Below are 18,806 nucleotides of genomic sequence, written 5' to 3'. Positions count from 1 at the left end.
ACAGATCAATACAAGGTGAAGAGAAACTGAGGTGGGTGACGAAATGAGATTCCAGCCTGTCAGAACACTGAATGATCACTGCACTTCTTTTCTTTTGCCAATTTCACATAAAGACCTGATACACAATTGGTGTACAGCACTACTAACCAACAAGATTCCACATGGTCTACAATCAAATTATGGATTAGGACTTTCATATATAAGGGCAAAGAACTCAAACAGCAGAGTGAAAACAAAATGGCAGACAGCAAGCAGAGATAGTGTCCTTTAACAAAACGTCTGGGAGAGAAGACAGACGAGTATTATTGGAAGTATTTTGCCAAAGTTAAGTAAAGTGTTCATGAGGAAATTGTGACATGCTAATTAATGCTAAATAATTGGAGCACTCATTAGAAAGTAGCCAGAGTAAGACAAATCTAAGTTCTAGAAGAATTCTGTGTCACACATACCACTCTGTTAAATTAGAACAGACCATACAGCTGACATTCAAACAATGCCTGAAGCACTTTGGAACATTACTGTGAATTGATGCAGAAGAGTGGAATCTGTGCTCACTTTACTAAATCTGGATACAGAGCAGGGCCAAGTGTGATTTGTCTGAGCCGACACACACCTTGCGCTGCATCTTGTTCTGGGGGAACGTGGTGCTGTTTGACATGCAGTTGGTTCACAATCAGACAAAACTGATTATGAATAAATGTTGCATAGACATCTTGGTTTGGTGACAGTGACATGTTCCTAGTTGTAAACATGACTCGACACTTTACCAAGGAGAAGTATGCCATCAGAATGCTGAATATGACAGCATTTACGGACAATATCCCAGAATTTGAAGTTGCTGACATCTTGAGGCCATGGAACCGCAGACTAACCATACACTTACCATCAACATACTTAGGCTAAACTTGTTATGTCACAACCTTTTCACTGCATAAGCCTGCCTTGCTATGGCTACTTAGGATACATATTAAACATGCATCTGGCCCTCAATAGAACTGGAGATCTGAATCTGGATCAGTAGATGAATATTTATTAATAGTTTGGATTATATTCACATATTGGAGCTGGAACCGAGTGCGAATAATGAACACATTTTCTGAACAAACATTTGTATGACCCTGGAGTCACGGAGTGTGTGTGAACATAGTATGTAAAAACTTTAAAAACTGTTCTCTATAACTGCTTCAAATCAGTCTAATGTTTTGACAGTTTGCCATTGGTCATCAGCATAGATTAATTTGTTTAAGGACACCAAAGCTGACTTCAACACAAAACCCTCACATAAATTTAAATTTAAGTCTTTGTAAACTAAACTTAACCTGTTAATGGTAATGCCCCTGAAATGAAAAGGATTTCATTAAATGCTTATGGGACTGAGCCACCATTGAAAATAAAACTTCTGACTTCTTAAATGAAACCAATTCTTTCAGTCTTTTCAAATTATGAATAACTTTTACTGAATTACTGAATGAATCTTTTGAATTGCTTATTTCTATTACTTTCATGTTGTAGCAATATTGAATCAAACTAACAGCCATGGTTTTTATTTGGTTTTCATGTGGAAAAGTGAAGGACAAATGGAAGAAACAACACTGACAGGGTCTTACCTCTTATGAGAAGAATAAATTCAAAGAGAGCAAGCTAGCCAAAGCCAGACAGGATAACGGATGACAACACATTTAAAAATGAAATGAGGATGAAATGGGAGGTGGTAGTGAGGTACTCACGGCTGGGAATGGGCTGTCTCATAACGCTCGAAAGCATGGCTCAGGTCATGCTTGTTGTTCATGTAACACTGAGTGCACAGGTCATAGTCGAAGCACACCTTGCACTTCCATCGCATTCCCATGATGCCGTGCTTCTTACAGCTGTCACAGATGATGTTGGAGTGACGCACCCCTGCAGGCAGAAGGAAGACGTTGAATGTCAAGACAAACAAAATAGAGTGGGGTCACAAATTCTGGCTACATTTCTGAGGCAGAAAAACTTTTGCTTTAAATGGAAGAAACTTCTCATGAATCCTGATGTAAATGCATGCCATTCAAGTCCAAAATAGAACTGGTTGGCTGATGATGAGAGATGGTTGCTTATGAGAAAACCTCGGGGAGGAAGTCTGATCCACAACCGTGACAAACAAGCACAAATATGCCAGATTTATTTGTTAAAAATAAAGTTAATCATAACCAATGCCTAAAAAATGACATATTAGATGTGGACATCACTGTGTTTACTTGAAAAATATTTGTATCAACCTAGCGTGAGTACTTACCAATTTGAGCATTGTCATAGAGCAGGAGGTCGTAGGCGCCCTGGTAGCCTGTGCGATAGTTGGTTCGTGTGCCACTGTCCCACTGAACCACGACAGTCTTGTCTGGTGTGGTGGTGCTACCCTGTCGCCCGATCTCCACCACAGTGCCCACATGGCCTTCCCCATCATCCTGGTTTCCCCATTTCCAGTCCAGGCCACGCACCACGCGCATGCCCACCTCCATGCTGCCTCTGCTCGGGCTTGTTCTGGGGGCTGAGCGTGACGGCCGCGGCCTGGCGGAGCTGTTGCTGCAGCTACTGCTGCGCCTCCGCGGCTTCAGATTGCCTCGAGCCGATGATAGTGTGGGCAGGGATGGCACCAGAGGCGTTTCCAGAAACAGATCAGAGGGTACTGGAGGTAAAGCAGAAAGAGAAATAAGATTAAAAGTTGAACAAAAGCTGGGGGGAAAGGAGTTGGGGTAGGAACCAAACTACAGCAGGTGACACAAAGAAATGATAAGCACAAATGAAATGAGTTAAATTGTCATAAACGACCACCTTTTTTAACTCATCGGTTCTCTGCATAGGATACAGTAGATTCAATTACAAAATGTTAAATTATTTAATGTTAATTCATTTCTTTTTGTAACAATATCACACTTACATTCCAATGGGTGGAAATGATTTATTCCTGATTATATAAAGATTATGATGAAGATTATTCACAGTAGTACAGTTAAGTAGCTAATGCTTCAACAACAAAGACGAGGTGATGTGTGTTCTTTATTCTTATTCTTTGTGTATGTTCTATCCCACATCTCTGCTTGGATCTTGAATTCATGTCAAAGCTTTACACGAGCTTAAGAAGATTTAGTGTCTAGCCAAAGCTGTTAATCAAGGGAATCACACAACCTGTGCTTTGTCTGATGTGTCAGTCAGTGGCTGCTGTGGGATGCATTAAGCAACATACCTCATGTCTCATTAATCAATGTTTTCTCTTTGGCAGCGCGTCATTTAGTGCATCATTTACTGCAAGCCTCGCTGTGTGTCAAGGCACACTGCTGGAGAGAGCAGCTGGACACCGACGCTTTACCCTGCTGTGCTAATCAAGCCCTGATCACACGTGTACATATACAAATTGTACACACACACACACACACACACACACACACACACACACACACACACACACACACACACACACACACACACACACACACACACACACACACACACACACACAGAGGCACACACACACACACACATACACAATTCCATTTTGAAACCTAACAATAAACTTGAATTGGTTCCTTCAGTGAATTACTTGTAAACATGTACAAGTTGTAAACATGTAAGGAGGGCATCTTATCTCCTATTTTCAAAAAACAATGAGACTATTTACCAGGTGTCCAGGAATTTAAATTGGGAATTAATGTCCTTAAATAGGAAAAGAAAAATACTTACAAATGGCACTTCAATGGCTCTGTTATAACTGATCTAGTGCTGCTGACATAACCTTATGTGTACGAAACATCACTTAGGAAGGTATTATATGTGTAGTAGTGACTTACCCCTGGGGTTCTTGATAGAAACCTACTACTCTCCTCACATCCTTCACAGAGCTGTGGTACCATTTAATAATGGCAAAACTATACCAACATGTCTGTATAACCTTTCCAAGTGCGGTCCACGTATCAGATATCCATTACAGAGCTGCCTGGACCTCACTGTGATTCTTCCTTTCATGCTGCTGGTCATTACAACCGAGAACAAATACAGGAAACAGCACCAATACTGAAACTGGAGTACATACGACATAAAAAGGAACTACTGCAGGAGAGCTTGATCGTAACTGGCCAACCAATCACATCCATCAATTACAAGTTCTAGTATACATTCTGTTACAGAGGCTCATCTCCACTCTGACCCACGATGGCTTGAGTTTGATACGGCGTTCTGTCTTACTGCACTTTCATTTCTGTGTCTAAACCTACAAACAAAACAAATAGATGTCTGAGGTTAAAGAACAGGTCAAACATATGCCACATGGGAAAGACAAACAATTATAGATCTGTGCTGCAAAGTGTCGTTAATACTCCGTCACAAAAGAGGAACACATGCCTTGTTTGTACTTTCCTGCAAATGAAAGCCTCACACCTACAGGTCCTGTTGTGTATATACCCTTAAACAGATAACACTACTTCTCTGTCATAAAATACTAAAATACTAAATAAAACTGTAAACTAAAGGAGACAGAAAAGAGGAAATGCTGAGAACCGAACCAAACCCAACAGTTAAGGACAACTGACTGTCTGACAGCAGCTTATAAAGCTTTTCAGTCAACCAGTCCAGATGAAGCTCATCTCCCTCATGACCCAACTGAAGCAGACAGTTCCTGCCCTGAAGAAACCGCAGGAAAAACAAGGAGCCAGACGGGGTCACGGAACCCCTCAAATGCTGTAGTATAGTCAGGAAATGGAGCTTTCCAGAAATTCACATTGGATTTATTAGTGGCCAAAGTGTAAGCATGTCAGAAGCGTCATTTGTAATATATCATATTAACAGCATTTGTCCATTCGATTCAATCATTGCTGTGCATCTGACTAATAAAACCAGACAGCTATCTCAGGAGTGTACCGCCTGAACTGCTTTGACATAAAGGCTGACAAATTTCAGAACAGGGCTTCCTTTAAAATAACAGAGCCCACACACACGTCTGTAATGTGACTGAGATTACAGTTGCGCACATAAAATAAAAACTACGATGTCGTTTGGGTATTAAAAGGCGATGACTTTAGAAGCATGAAAACAAATGGGATTGAGTGGATTAAATGGGAGGAAGGAGACCGTTTATACTCCATTTACTGCCAAATATGTCAATTTAGCCTCTTTATGCACTGGATTAATATGTCAGCCTGTCAGTGTGCAAACCAAGCAACACTCACTGGCTTTCCCACAAATCCCAGCCACTTTATGTAGGCATTATGTGTTAATAAGAAACGCAAAGCTATGTCTGGGTAGTACAAAACATCTGACCAATACAATCATAATGAGTCTGCCTTTGTTTAATGTTTGACGAGCCAACCTAATGTCACGTGAACACTATCGAGTGGGTTGGTGTATGGGGGACACATTGCACAATGATTGCAACAATTTGATTTTTATCAGATAAGGTCCTGATAATAATCGATAAATTGTGACAGCGTTTCCTCCCCTAGATCCCTAGAATCAAGCATCGGTTCCCATCACCCATTAGCTGTTTGTTACCATTCTTGAGGTAATAAAAGCTGCTGGCACATACTGGGTTAGGGAGTCACGTCAGACTCAGAGAAATAAATAGCCTACAACCCACAGTAAAAATGTCCACCTGCCTACACAAACCCACCTTTACCAGCAACCCCCTTCCCCCAAGCCGCCCCCGCACACTGCATATGTTCCAGAGAGAATGCAGGCCAAGCACACAGATATCTTATCATTATTGAATCAGCTAGGACTGGTTCTGACAAGTAGAAACACAGCGCAGGGCGTCCAGGGGTTGTCTGTACCTACACAACAGGCTTAATCTTTTATCACTGTGGGCTGCCAGGAATTCGTCCCCACACATTATGTGACAATAGCTGGAGCCAAAGGTGTGTCTTAAAAAGCAGTGAGTGATAAAAGCTGAGCATGATACATTTATTTAATTAAGATGTTGATCCACCAATGGGCAAAATAACCTAATGCAGTTAACATTTATCAGTAATAGCTAGAGCTCAAAATGTGTAAACGTCAAGATAGCAGGTGAAACAAATGGAAAATCTAAATTGATTACAACGTAGCAGCTCAAACGCCTCTAGTAGACCATTAACCAGGAACCGATCCTAAACCCCAAATACCAATGTATATATGTACCATATAATATAATCATGAACACCAGTGGCCTGCTGGGGGTCATTTTGTAGGGCTCCGGCAGTGCTCCAGCTGTTCCATATACCAGTCCTGCTGCTGGGTCGACGCCCTTCTATGACCCTGGCCAGCTCTCCTTGTGTAACGGCCGATCTTGTATCTCTGGAATACCTGTGCAACCTGATTGGGCTGCTGCTGCTACCAGTAGTGGGGAGGAAACTAGCAGAACACCAAACTAGAGAAGAGTCAGTCAGGAAGGATAAGGAGAGAGCAACTGTCTGTGGACACCACATGCTCTCTTTATGGGGGTTGTCTTGCTTTTGTCTCTCCATTGCAACTGTTGTCACTGTCATTCACACCAAAGAAAGAAAAGACGTATGCTTGTAGGATATAATGCACATTTGTGTATTAAGAATGTTTGAGTGATAGATGTTCCAGATTTCTGTTTTGATATTTGGTGGTAAGACAACCCCTTGGTTTACATTAGTGTGTACCTTTAAAAATGATTCTTAACTGCACTAGTGGCCAATGAAACTTAAATGGGGGTGATATGCTGTTACTGCCAAGGCTTTAATCTGCAACTTAATACAGCAGAAAGGAGAACTACAATAGCAAGTGGCCAGAATACATTTTTTGGCCTTCTTGGCAGAGTCATACTTATACAGTGGTCAGCAGAGACAAAGTCTGAGGACAGGCTGAGCCCAAAGGCCTTAAAATGTTCATCATGTCGAGAAATTCAGACATTTTCTCAGAGTTCCCTTACTGAAACATCCCGTCACATTTTACTTTTGGAAGGAGGCAGTTCCACACTGAGAACACTAACAAACTAACTCAGATATAATAATCCGGGGTTAGACAGCGAGCGGAAAGAGATTACAGTTTCCTTTCCAGGAATCTAATTTAAGAGTCTCATCAGAAGAATTAGTACTGAGAAAGCCATTAGGAGCAGTATGGCTCTGGTGCAGCGGCGTTTAGCTGTTTGGGCCCAGTGTGCGTTCATTCGACTCCTGTCTGTAAGGAGGCTGAATGTAGCCGTGACTACACCACCTGTGTGGCAGACATGCCCCCTGCCCAATCTGTGTCTCAGGGCTGAGACAGGCAAGATTACAGCTCTGTGCCGCCTACAACAGATGGGCTGGCTTCCGTCATACACACTGCTGAGGGCCAATATGCAACGGGAACGTCAGCCTCCTTCACACAAACAAGTAGACAGCCGCTTGGCCTCAACACCATACACAAACAACTACACACACACACACACATATTCACTTAAATACAGATAGTACGCCTTCATTAAAAAGGAATCATCTAAGTGACATATGGAATATATGCATCATGCTGTTGAAACTTTGTCTAATCTAAAATCTTTTTAACGCAGATTGCTGTCACGCCAATTACAACTATGTAAAATTTGCAATGTATTTATCTAATTGTGTTTTATCTGTCTTTATGTTCTCTATGCTTCATGTGAGAATACTTTTATCACTTTATTTCAACTGCTCCTTATTTCTTCTTTGCATTCTGGGTCAACCATTAACACTGAACTGAACAAGAGAGGCCGCTCATTTGGAGCTCATATGTCCCCCAAGGCTCAGCAAGCCTGGACACATTGACTGGGAAAGAAACAAATATAATTGTATTAAATATTAATAAACATTTTTTTTGCCACTCTTAGAGATTGAGAGCAACAGAGTGAGTGCATTTTGTTACTGTCCATCAATTCTGTTTAGATTCTATTCTATTAACGTCCAACCGTATTGTAGTGCCAAACATACAAATGAAACGTAAGGTAAAAACTAGCATCTTTAGTAAGTATCTTGATGCATGATGTCATTGCTGAGTGTGGATGATTTTGCCACGTTTTACAGCATGGGCATACTGAATACGCAACAACAAAATCAGGTGAGGGAAGAAGATGCTTATGTCTATCATAAGCTGAAGGATCACATGCTTGAGTACGTCCTCGACTTACTGCAGCTTACAAGTTTGATAATAACAGTAGACTGGTTCAACAAATCAGTATGTGCATTTGCACTTTAAAAGTTATTTTGAGATTGTGAGCAAGTCCAATTGTTTTCTTCAAACGTAGTGTATGTACCTCATTATGATTGAAATCGGCACTTGCCTCATACTGTGATTAGGCAACACAGCGTCGAAATTCGGAGAACACGTGCCACTCACTTTACCTTTGTCCCCATTTCAATTCCAGCTAACCAGGTGTTACATAAGCCCAGGAAACGGACCAAAGATGGACAAATAAAGATGGTTTCCTCAAGCAAATATGATGTTTCGCAAACCAGCTTCATACACTGATACTAATCACCCAATACTTTGACCAGGAAAATTGGTTATGACTTTATTACTGGTAGACACAGATACTGTAGGGGCTACTGTGTTAGATAGTAAGACCTTACTTGAGCTTCATGGCGTTTAGACAATACTTATATTTCATAGGATAAAGCTGCAGGGTTAAACGCACAATACTGTACAAGCTAGTAAGCTACACACAAGCCCTATAATGCTCAGCCGTTTCCACAGTCAAACGTCAGACACCGGTTAAGGCCTGCTGAAACCGGTTCACGTCAGAAACAGCTGGTGAACAGAGGAGTTTTAGCAAAATCAATATAGACCTTGAGTAAAGAACACATTTAGAACCTTTACACCAGAGTAGGAGATAAGAAAAAAATAAGAGCCAACATGGCCTGGGTTCCTTTTCTTAAGTGTCACCCAAACTTCATATTCAATTTCTAAGTTTACACTTAGCAGAATATCACACAAACATCTTGATGACAGCACAAAGTCTACCAATCATACTATTTTGGGTGACATCAGTGTCATCAGGCCAGTATGTTGCCTCGATTGAAATGATCTCTTTGTATGAATTGTCGTACTCACGCCCCATGATCTTCAGTCCACTTTTGAACATGTTTAGCAGTTGGATTACAGTGTGCCGTGGCACCACGGTACCTTTCACTGCTGCTATCCCAACTGAGCCAGCCGGACCATCTGAGATCCTGAGCCCTATGGAGCAGTCATCTCTCTTAACGGGGGAGTGAACTCTTTGCAGCCAACTCTCAATGTTTGGTTTTCCATGAACTTTGCCCTCTGTTTTGGAACAGACTGAATTGTCCTCTACTGGTAGCTTTTTTTTGTCTAACATGTGCTGATCAAGGACAGCAAAAACCAGAGAGAGACTAAAAAATGCCTTAAAAGGGAAATATCACATTTCAATACAATAAATGATAATCAAGTCATATAATATGTCATGTTGGAAAGCTTTGATCATTCTTACTGTTCTTGCTCTTTTTTTAAAAATGAGGAGGAAAAAGCTGCTCTGTTAATAAAGATCCTTACATTCGGCGTCTGACGGATCAGATTCATGGTATGTTGTCAACAATCAATCTACTCTAAATGAATCCTACGCCTACAATCTGCCCCTATAAAAATTGACAGCAGCACAGCAGACCCTCTTGATATGAAGTGTTCACTGCCTAATCATTAATGTTGTGTTGTACCAGCTCAAACACCTCTGAACTGAGTGGTAAATATGCTGTGTCGAGGCCAAACCCAACCCCCCCCCCAGAAATACTTTACCGTCACCACGCTTAGAGTATTCTAGCACAAATTCTCATTGGACAGAAGACAGAAGAAACGGGTTTGCCAGTTTGCTCGTCATCAGTCTGTTACACAATGATGACAGCAGCCAGGCCTAGCTTTTACTACAGACTGCTATGACATGTTGCACAGTTGTAGTAGCGTGGCCATGTTTACGTATCCGATGTCTGCTGTCGATGTAGTGTATGTATGATCATTTCACCGGTTTGAAAAGTGAGTGTGGCAATCAGAAAATGTATTTTACTGTCTGATGAAAGAAGCATCAGTATACGTCCTGTAACAAACACTACACTACATGTTATTTCTGAGAGACAAATTCCTTTATTTATAATGAACGCAAACTAATGACAATGTAGTATTGGCTAAAAATCCTATTACCCTCAGCTATCAAACAGGATCAATGCATAGATTTCCCTGTCTTTCAAAAATGACATATACTAGCATTACCCAGACATCTAAAGCAATGTACACAGCACAGTGCCTACATTTAAATCAGGCAGGATCCTTAAACAGCCTCATTTTGTATAGAAAATTATTTTAGCTCATTTACCTGTTGGAGTAGCAGTGTGCAGCTAGGTGAATGTAGAACCACCAAGAAAAAAAAGGAAAGAGGCTCCTACTCCAGTAACATTTCAGATGGTGAAGGAGATCAAGCTAACAGCGGTATCTCCAGCTTCCAGCACGACAAAAAGGACTGAAGCCTAAGGGGTGAAGGATGCAGCCCTGATCTGATGCGCTCCTTGAATGAACCAGCAAGGAGGTGGAGAAATAGGGGGAGGAGGAGAAGGAGGATGGCAGTCAGGCCGGTACACCGGAGATGCGCCGCTCAGTAGCAAACAGTGTTACAGCAACAGCATCCTGCTGCACAGACAAGCTAGAGCGGATCAGAGATGGTGGAAGAGGAGAAAGCCCTGCTGCTGGAGGGTACGGCCAGCCTTTAGTCCTTTGTACGTTGTGTCAGCAAGGATTACCACCACGTAGGAGGAGAGGGAGGAGGATGACCGGGGAGAGAGGCTACTCGATGAGCGCTGCATTCAGGTCGACATTCCCTTCCTCTGGTACAACAACAGGCCGATGAGCTACGCTCCGCACTGGATTTCTAAGATGCTATTTTCCATCACCATGGGATGGTAAACGTCTGTGACATCGCTGAAGCTGACACGCTGTGTTTACTGATCAGTATGTACAAACACATGCGCATCAAGCTCTGCATACAATTCTATAGCCCTCTCTTTCATAGCCAGCAGGGGAACCATTGGCTCTACTGCCAATGAACAGACAGGCAGAGGACAGAGGGAAGGGGGTGGGGCACGATGTTTAGGGGGAGGGTCTCTGAATTTTCGGGGGAGGGAGGGGTCCCTCGGGGAAGAGAAAGGGGTGGGGATGAGGGGGTTTTTGATGAATGGGCACCTGCCATGATTCCCATTTCAATTCCAAAACCGTTTGTGCAGCCACTGCTGGTGAGCTGGCAAATCCAAACCACAATCCCCTGCAGGCTCAATCACAAAACAGGGACGGGGTGGATTGTGTGTGCGCCTTTTCCACAGTCTTGAACATTACTTTTTAATGTGGCCACAGCTGTGGGAGACGACAACAATATGGCTCCCAGAGAGCCAAAACAACATTCTGCTAATGCTGGCATGCAAAAAATTAATGTAGAGCTGACATTGCCAGGTTACAAATGACCAGTGAGAGCACAGGGCTTAGGTGGGAGTCCAGTCAGACTTATCGTGAAGGCTACTGCTCCACCCTTTCACCTCGTCAAAGACGCCACTGCACTCCATGTAAAGAAGCATTCATTCACACATCTCCTCTTCCAAAGGTCCAAGACACACATACATGCACACAGACAGGACATGTTCAGTACAGCAACTTGAAGCAAAGACTAAAAATGCTCTCTTTTCATCTACCTGATTCTGGTCTGAATTACTTGAGCAAGATATATTTGCTTAACACCCCATGATGATTAGTTTGAGTGAAGGTCTTTTATTTGACATGAGTTTATCTTGCACTGTACATAGTATCAGTTAAAATAATACCTCTGAGAAAGACATCCCAAAAATCCAATTCTGGACCTTCTGCATTTAGTTATTTTTAGTTATGCTTACTGGATGCTTTTCTATTACACATTGCTATTATTGTTGGAGGACTCAATAAGGTTTCTTCAGTCTCCAATAAAAACATGTGGCCAAGAGGTGCATTTACCATTTACAATCTTTGAAAACTTTAATTGCCTCGTTTGAGAAAGGTTAGTGGTCTGTATTCTCAGTCCTGCTGGGAAAGAGAAAGTGGACAACCAGAAGATTCCCCTAATAAACTTCTGTGGAACATATTCACAATGGAGCAGCTCACTGGAAGCGTATCAATGTCACCACCATTGATATAAGAGTACTGATTACATGTTGTGAAATTCATCAATATCAATATCAAATGCTTGCTTGAGGACATTCCAGCGTAGACTGATTGTAAGGCAATAATAGATACTCCAGTCTCTTTTGGAAAGTCTTAACAAGAGGAACATATCACATCTAAGGCAGAGATGATGATATCATTTCAGAATGGCACCAGTTTGACAGCCACAAAAGTAAACAAAAAATACCATGTCATGAAGTTTCAACTGTTAATTCCATCTTTAATCAGTGTTCTTCAGTAATATCAACACTTTATACCTGATAAGTGCTGTGGAAACGCTGTTGACGTTCTTTTAATCCAAAACCAAGGCTCAAGGTTCCCATACGCCAAACGCTACTTTGTTTACCTGCAACTATGTACAACACTGAGGGAACTGATGGGAAACATGCAAAATAAGAATTGCAAAAAAAATGCTAAACATTTTCTCCAGGGCCAAAGGACTAGAAAGCAAACACAAACCAAATAAGGGGTGAAAATGATCACCATGACTACAGAGCCTAGATTTGTTCAATCTGCATTTTGATTACTAACAGAGAAATATACATCCTGATGCAGCGTTTTCAGATCAAGTAATTATTCAAATACTTGCCAATGTCTAACAAAGCCCTTGTCATGTCCAGCTTTTCAAGACTGGTGATTGTGATTTAGATTGTGGAGCCAAGAGCAAGAATGGACAAGACAAAGAAAGAGCAGATCACTGAAACTTTACTCCCAATAGGTGTGGCTGAGACAGTCTTTCCCCTGATTTGTGCCTATACACCGTGTGACAGCTGCATCTGTGAATTTGGACAAATATCACACAGTGCTTCATACACACACACACACACACACACACACACACACACACACACACACGACCTCACTGGCACATACACAGCTTCTTCATACAGTGGGAAAATGTCTATACTAAACTAAGCAAACAAGTCTTTCTTCATATGTGGGGGGATATGGGTTCACTTGGCTCTCAATAGTTCTCAGACTGATTGTGCCTGTTTCATGTTGTGTGACAACCACTGAAACAATAAACCTCGAAGTGATAGAATATTATTGGCATATAAACAACTCCAACCACGACACCAGAAAATCCCCCCGTGGGGCCGAAACGTCATTCTAAGGTAGCAAATACATCATTACTCTGATTCTTACGACGGAAACGTGCTCAATACCTTTCACAAGCCCAAACACTAACCCCGGCATACACACGTAGCACCAGCGAGGTATTGTATTTACAGATTCATTAATGTAGTTTGCTTTTTGTAGGTCACAAACATGACCTATTTTGAGTTAGGAATATAGGAATATCGTTAGCTAAAAAGACAGACAGACGTTATATTTTTAGTTGTATTAAGCGTTGCTTAGCGGACCACATTAGAGGCCAATATATCAAGACAAAACCGTTGATGAGACACATTCAGGTAGCTTTTTTCACAAAGTAAAATAGTGGACATAATTTTGAGCTGTTGTATGAAGACAAGATAGGAGGAATCTTGCGTAAAGCCTGTCCGGCGTTAACGTTAGCTAGCTAACTCATGGTTGTTGGCCATCCTTCATTGCTATGAATTAAAACTAGTTCTTTCAAAGTGTAGCTACTTACCAGATCTCTGCCTGAAGTCACTTCTTTGTACAATAATATATCTCCATGTCGCTGCCAAGTTCCAATGTTGACATGGCTTGTTTTGGAACCAAAAAGTATTTAGTATGCTGGTGGATTTTGCAGTCCACGGCCATGACAACACGCCCGTGCATTGCGTCACAACTTGTGTTGCCTTCAAAAGCTCTTCGTGCAGGTACGAAATACAGCATAAGGTATGTGCGTCTATACTTGGTCTGTAGGGATCAGGCATTATGGCAACATATGCTGCTCAAACTTACTAAATAGCAAGAAAACATTGTTACAAAGGTGGCTGTAGAATGACCTTATTTTATTGTAATGATATATTTACAGCTCTTTATTGTTTTGTTTGCTTGTTACACCCTATCATATGATGTAGGTTTAGAATATGAAGTATAATAATGTGAGTCGATTCAATTTATTCATTCATAATGAACATATAAAGGAAATCCACAGTTTCTTGCTTGTGCTTGTTTGACTTAAAAATAAAATCTCGCAAACCTGAGGCGGCAGAGGAGCAGGGAGAAATTTTTACCATCATTGATGTTTAGTTACGTTGATGTTGATGTTGTTAAGGTGCAAGCCAAAATGCTATGAATACTATTATATGTAAAGATAAACAGAATGTGTACTAAAATAACAAAGCTAAAGAAAACCATTCGAGATACATATGGTACATTTGGATCAGCTCTTGGCACGGATTCGATTTCCACTCTCTAAATGTCGAAGCGCTGTGATGTAGTTGGGATTTCAGATAAAAACCTAAATTCCACCTAATGTCATACATTTTCGTGGGTACTTGTGAAATTCCGACATTTCTGGGAGCACATAAAGGCAGCATGGCGGGAGGAGTCCCAGGAGCTCGACGATCCAGCTCTAGATTTACAATAGAAATACTTCAAAGCGTATCAGAGATATTTATGACAAATACTACCTTTACCTTCCTGTTGAGCTGATATTCCTGACCCCTGCACACAGAACTTTCAACAGCAGACACGAAAGCAAAAAGGTAACCGTACCTCTGGTTTGAACTCTTTTACAATACTGCCACCTGCCGATGTAAATACCTCTGAATTGTAAAGGAGTGTGTCGAAACAAACACACATATAGGTCACTGCTCCTCATTGGTGATTCCTTTCTGAAATATGTTTTGGATTACTGGGTTCACCATGTTGAGGTATAGCAGGGGAACATTCATCAAAGTGTTTATTGCCCCACAGACCTTATCTACCAAAAGTGATTAGTATTAGTAGTATTGTTGACTACGATATGATAACTTGCTCTTTGTGTGAATCCAGTAAAGCTTACAGGAAAATGTAATTTCTAAGAAACAATTAATAGTTTACATCTTAGTTTTCCAGTATATATTTAACATCCATACTTTTAAGTTCCAAGTGTTTATTACAAATCCTGATTTGTGCTCTTAGTGATTTATGCATGGATGATTGTACTGGAGGCTCTTTTCAGATTACATCCAGATATCCATGTTTGTTCAATCAAAAACACTTCTCAGTGTGTTGAGAAAGCATGTAAAACCAGTAATAAACATCAAAAATTTCCAAATTGCATCCCATACTATATCTATGGTTCCTATTGCACATGTCAGCTGTTCCATAGTTTGTTCCTTTTTCCTTATACTTTAAGGTTTTAGAGGGATTTTTTTGTTTCCCTAGAGAGCTTTGTGATATTAAACAACACAAATAAACCTGATTATTCATTATCCTTTACATCATTTAGTAATAGTAGTTAAATTCCCCCATCTTTGCTGTAAAATAATGACATGGTACATGAGCTTCGTTGAGTTTATTACAATCCAATGAAATACTTTTTGGCTCTCCTCTCAAAAATGGTCAATGAAAAAAAAAAGAATGTACCTTAAAAACAGTTAAATGCTGAAAATTAGTTGGGTGATATGGTGTGTTTCGGTGTTGTGTTGTGTCTTGGGGTCCTAAGAATATGGCAAGTGCAGTTTATGGTCTTATTAAACTGTTTCCAACATCACAAGATGACAACACTCGTACTTGTACCAACAAATAACTGCTTTCTTAATACTGAAAAAAAGATCATGTTTTAAGAGTCGCAGAGGAGAAATTTAACCGATAACTTCCCTTCGACATATAAATTAGACAATAAATTAAAGCCAGTGAAACAAGTACAAAGACATATATAAACTAGCCTGTATTAAAACAACAGAAATATCGGGAAAAAACTAACCAATCACAGTAATGGCAAGTTTCCTGGAGGAGCCAGGATAATCCCAAAGACATAGAAAAGCCCCATGAGCAGGTTGAGCTTGGCGGTTTTATGGGGGATCTTGGCGTAGCATCGACTGCGGAACTGCTTCTCCAGGGAGAAAGCCATGGGCAGGGTGAGCAGAGGCAGGGCCATGCTGATGGTGTAGCGCGTGGCCAAGATGCAGAAGAGCACGTACGGGACGAAGAGCAGGAGGTTGTAGAGGACGTAGGACAGCGTGGGCCCGATGAGGATGGCCAGTGTGACAATGCCTGCCTGCTTGTCAGAGTCCATGTCTCTGGTGTTGTTGCTGTGGAGGATGGCCTCCGTGTTGAGGGCCAGAGGGACGGCGTACACCAGGGGCAGCACCGACAGGTAGCCCACCTGCACAGCATGGGCAAACATGACCGCCAGAGGGCCGAAGGTGATGAGGATCACCACATCTCCCAGGGCCACGTACTTGAGACCAATACCTGAAGGAGGAGCAGACAGCAGGAATATCTCATCTTTTATTATCCATCAATATCTCCATTCTAATCAAACACTACTGCCAATGATTTGATTGACGGGTTCATAATCTGCATAGTACTGAGCTTCATAGACACTGATGAGCCACACTGCATGAGGGGTAAGATGTCATCATTAGAGGCAGCACAGGCTTCAGGGTTCTGACTCAAGACTCTTACTGTCATGTTCAATCACACACACAAACAATGAAGCAGTTCAAATGTTTGATCAATGAAACCAGTCTGCAATTTGAAATTTGGTGTTATAAAAAAAATATATATATTATAATAGTACTATAATAGTACTATACTATAATAGTAGTATAGTATATATATATATATATATATATATACTGTATATATACTATAATAGTAAGAATGTCAATTTGCTGGTTCCAGCCTAATAGACTTGACCATTTGATGCTTCATGGCATTATAAATGGAGATATGAACATTGCCACTGACAGCATGTGATAGGCTGACATTTTACACAGTACACAACCAGGAAAATGATGTGAAGAATCATTATAGAGGTAGTATAGATAGACAGGCTCCACCTCCTTCATAGCAGTGTTGAACTAAACCAACCAGCTACTGTCTGAGGTCAGGTTACTATCCCTAACATCATTTTCAAATTGTAACTTGACACCAAAATGCAACGTGGCTTTTACAGTAAGACGTGTGCGTGTGTGTGCTCTTTTAGAGGTTTAGAGACTGATAAACGTTAGAGACTGTGAAGCTATTGTTTTACTCACCTCCTGTATATAAGAAAGAGCTGGAGAGCCCCCCAAAGTAAATCAGAGCCAGGTGCTCCAGTCTAAGTGTAGACAGGAAGTACAGCAGAGTGGCACACAAGCACCCCAAAGAATACAACAAGGCCCCGAACATGACCACATCCTGCGGGGCCAAGATCTCATCCACAAGAGTCCTGTCGTCACTCTTCTTGTGATCGATCCCTTTGGAGAAATCATAGTAGGTGTTTACGAGGTTGCCGGCCCCGTGAACAACGAGGACGGCCACCGCACACACCAGCAGGATCACAAAGTCAACAGAGCCGTCTAGTTTATACGCCAAGGCGCTGCCAAGAGCCACGGGTGTGAGCGAGGCGCTGAAGCTCCACGGCCTCAGTGCCAGCACGTAGGCAGCACACTTCTGCCTGACATCTGAGGCAATACGGGCCATCCCAGACACGTGGTTAACGCCCGAATTGTGATTTTGCACAAGGTTATTCAAACCAGTCTGCCATTGTTGGCCATTGTGCCCATTGGAGCCAGCCAGAACATACGTTTCTGCCCTGCTCGCTTTCTGCTCCTTTGCCATTCCTCTGCTACGGGTAAAGAGTCGCAGCAACACTCCCAAAGAATGTCTGGTGTACCTGCAGCAGCCAAAACAAACAAAATGACAAGAAAGACAAATATATATTATTTCACTTAGGTTCAGTAAAGACCAGCACAAATATGAAGTGCATACATCCTGCTTGATTGTAAGAGTGCCACCTCAAATAGGCTGACTGTGTCCTAAACTTGGATTTAACAACTGTTTCAAATTTTTGAATACAATTAGAAACGACGATGCAACAATATTTCAATTCTGTGTGATATAAATGCAACACTATTCTATCAATACTTCACTTTCGATGTAAGACGTGCTAGTTAGGCCTAACGTAACAGAATCGAGACCTATACTGAAATTTGCACATCCGTCAACATAGTGGAATAAGACGTAAAGATCGCTGTATAGTGGCTCCAATTTAGCCTGTTCTGTAGATACAGTACTTTAAATTTCAAAGTAGGACAATTCATAACTAACAGTAGCTTTTCCGGCGTGTGTCATATCGTGAAACGTAACAAATTATCCAAAATGTTACTTCGGAAGAACAAAATAGCACTGCGGGTCAGATAAATGTAGCGCCGCCGGCTAACTGCTGAGATTATGGGATTAAAGCTAACCGTCGAGCTAACGAGCTAACGTCTAATGTACAGGCACATATTTCCTTTGTTGAATGTGTGCCAGCTCTTCATACCTGTTACGTCTTTACCTTCCGACACAAACTCTGCTTCCCGCCATTTAAGACCATGTTTGTGTTAGCGGTGAGCCGGCTCAGGTTGGAGGCAGGTAGCGGTCTTACGTGTCAACTTCAACCAAAGTACTTCAGTTCAGTGGTTGGCGACTGTGAACTCTGCTGCACCTGACCGCCATCATTTCCTCATCCGCGAGTGCAACCACATATAAACTGAAGAAAACGAGGCTCGTATGAAAGGTTCCGCCCAGTATTTTACCACGATCGTTGTATTATA

The 18,806-nt window shown here is 41.5% G+C and overlaps 2 protein-coding genes across 4 annotated transcripts in view; both read right to left on the bottom strand.

Annotated features, from left to right (window-relative positions):
• The window catches only part of mib2 (MIB E3 ubiquitin protein ligase 2), a 38,701-nt gene extending 24,801 nt beyond the window's left edge, over positions 1-13,900 (bottom strand). Inside the window, exons 1-3 of one of the 2 annotated variants that reach the window (XM_076166857.1) lie at positions 13,754-13,900; positions 2,270-2,659; positions 1,728-1,899 (exon numbers count right to left, since the gene is read on the bottom strand). In XM_076166857.1, coding sequence (XP_076022972.1) covers positions 1,728-1,899; positions 2,270-2,492 — 395 coding nt within the window. In that variant the 5' untranslated portion in view covers positions 2,493-2,659; positions 13,754-13,900. Of the gene's footprint in view, positions 1-1,727; positions 1,900-2,269; positions 2,660-9,027; positions 9,308-13,753 lie in introns of those variants that run through there. The other variant, XM_076166856.1, reaches the window with a different exon arrangement.
• A 1,659-nt stretch (positions 13,901-15,559) lies between these two features.
• On the bottom strand, positions 15,560-18,720 carry ubiad1 (UbiA prenyltransferase domain containing 1). Of its 2 annotated transcripts, none has more exons than XM_076166859.1 (3): positions 18,533-18,720; positions 17,265-17,884; positions 15,560-16,476 (listed from the first exon to the last, which is right to left on the bottom strand). In XM_076166859.1, the coding sequence occupies exons 2-3, from the start codon at positions 17,827-17,829 to the stop codon at positions 15,989-15,991; spliced, it is 1,053 nt and encodes a 350-aa protein (XP_076022974.1). In that variant the 5' UTR covers positions 17,830-17,884; positions 18,533-18,720; the 3' UTR covers positions 15,560-15,988. The 2 variants fall into 2 exon arrangements, with proteins under 2 accessions (XP_076022974.1, XP_076022973.1); XM_076166858.1 differs by having other exon boundaries at positions 18,548-18,720.
• Between the last annotated feature and the right edge of the window lie 86 nt (positions 18,721-18,806).

This window comes from Genypterus blacodes, unplaced genomic scaffold (assembly GCF_046128005.1).
Source record: "Genypterus blacodes isolate CSIRO-AG114 ecotype Tasmania unplaced genomic scaffold, CSIRO-AGI_Gbla_v1 ptg000156l_1, whole genome shotgun sequence".
NCBI classification, from domain to species: Eukaryota; Metazoa; Chordata; class Actinopteri; order Ophidiiformes; family Ophidiidae; genus Genypterus; species Genypterus blacodes.
This window is presented reverse-complemented; position numbering and strand designations above follow the sequence as displayed.

Excerpts from the sequence above, each read along its gene's own strand:
- ubiad1 (XM_076166858.1), bottom strand. The coding sequence starts at position 18,576 with ATGGCGGGAAGCAGAGTTTGTGTCGGAAG. Across the intron at positions 17,885-18,547 it reads AGCAGAGTTTGTGTCGGAAG|GTACACCAGACATTCTTTGG; the intron begins GTAAAGACGTAA and ends TGGCTGCTGCAG. Across the intron at positions 16,477-17,264 it reads CTCTTTCTTATATACAGGAG|GTATTGGTCTCAAGTACGTG; the intron begins GTGAGTAAAACA and ends CTCCTCCTTCAG.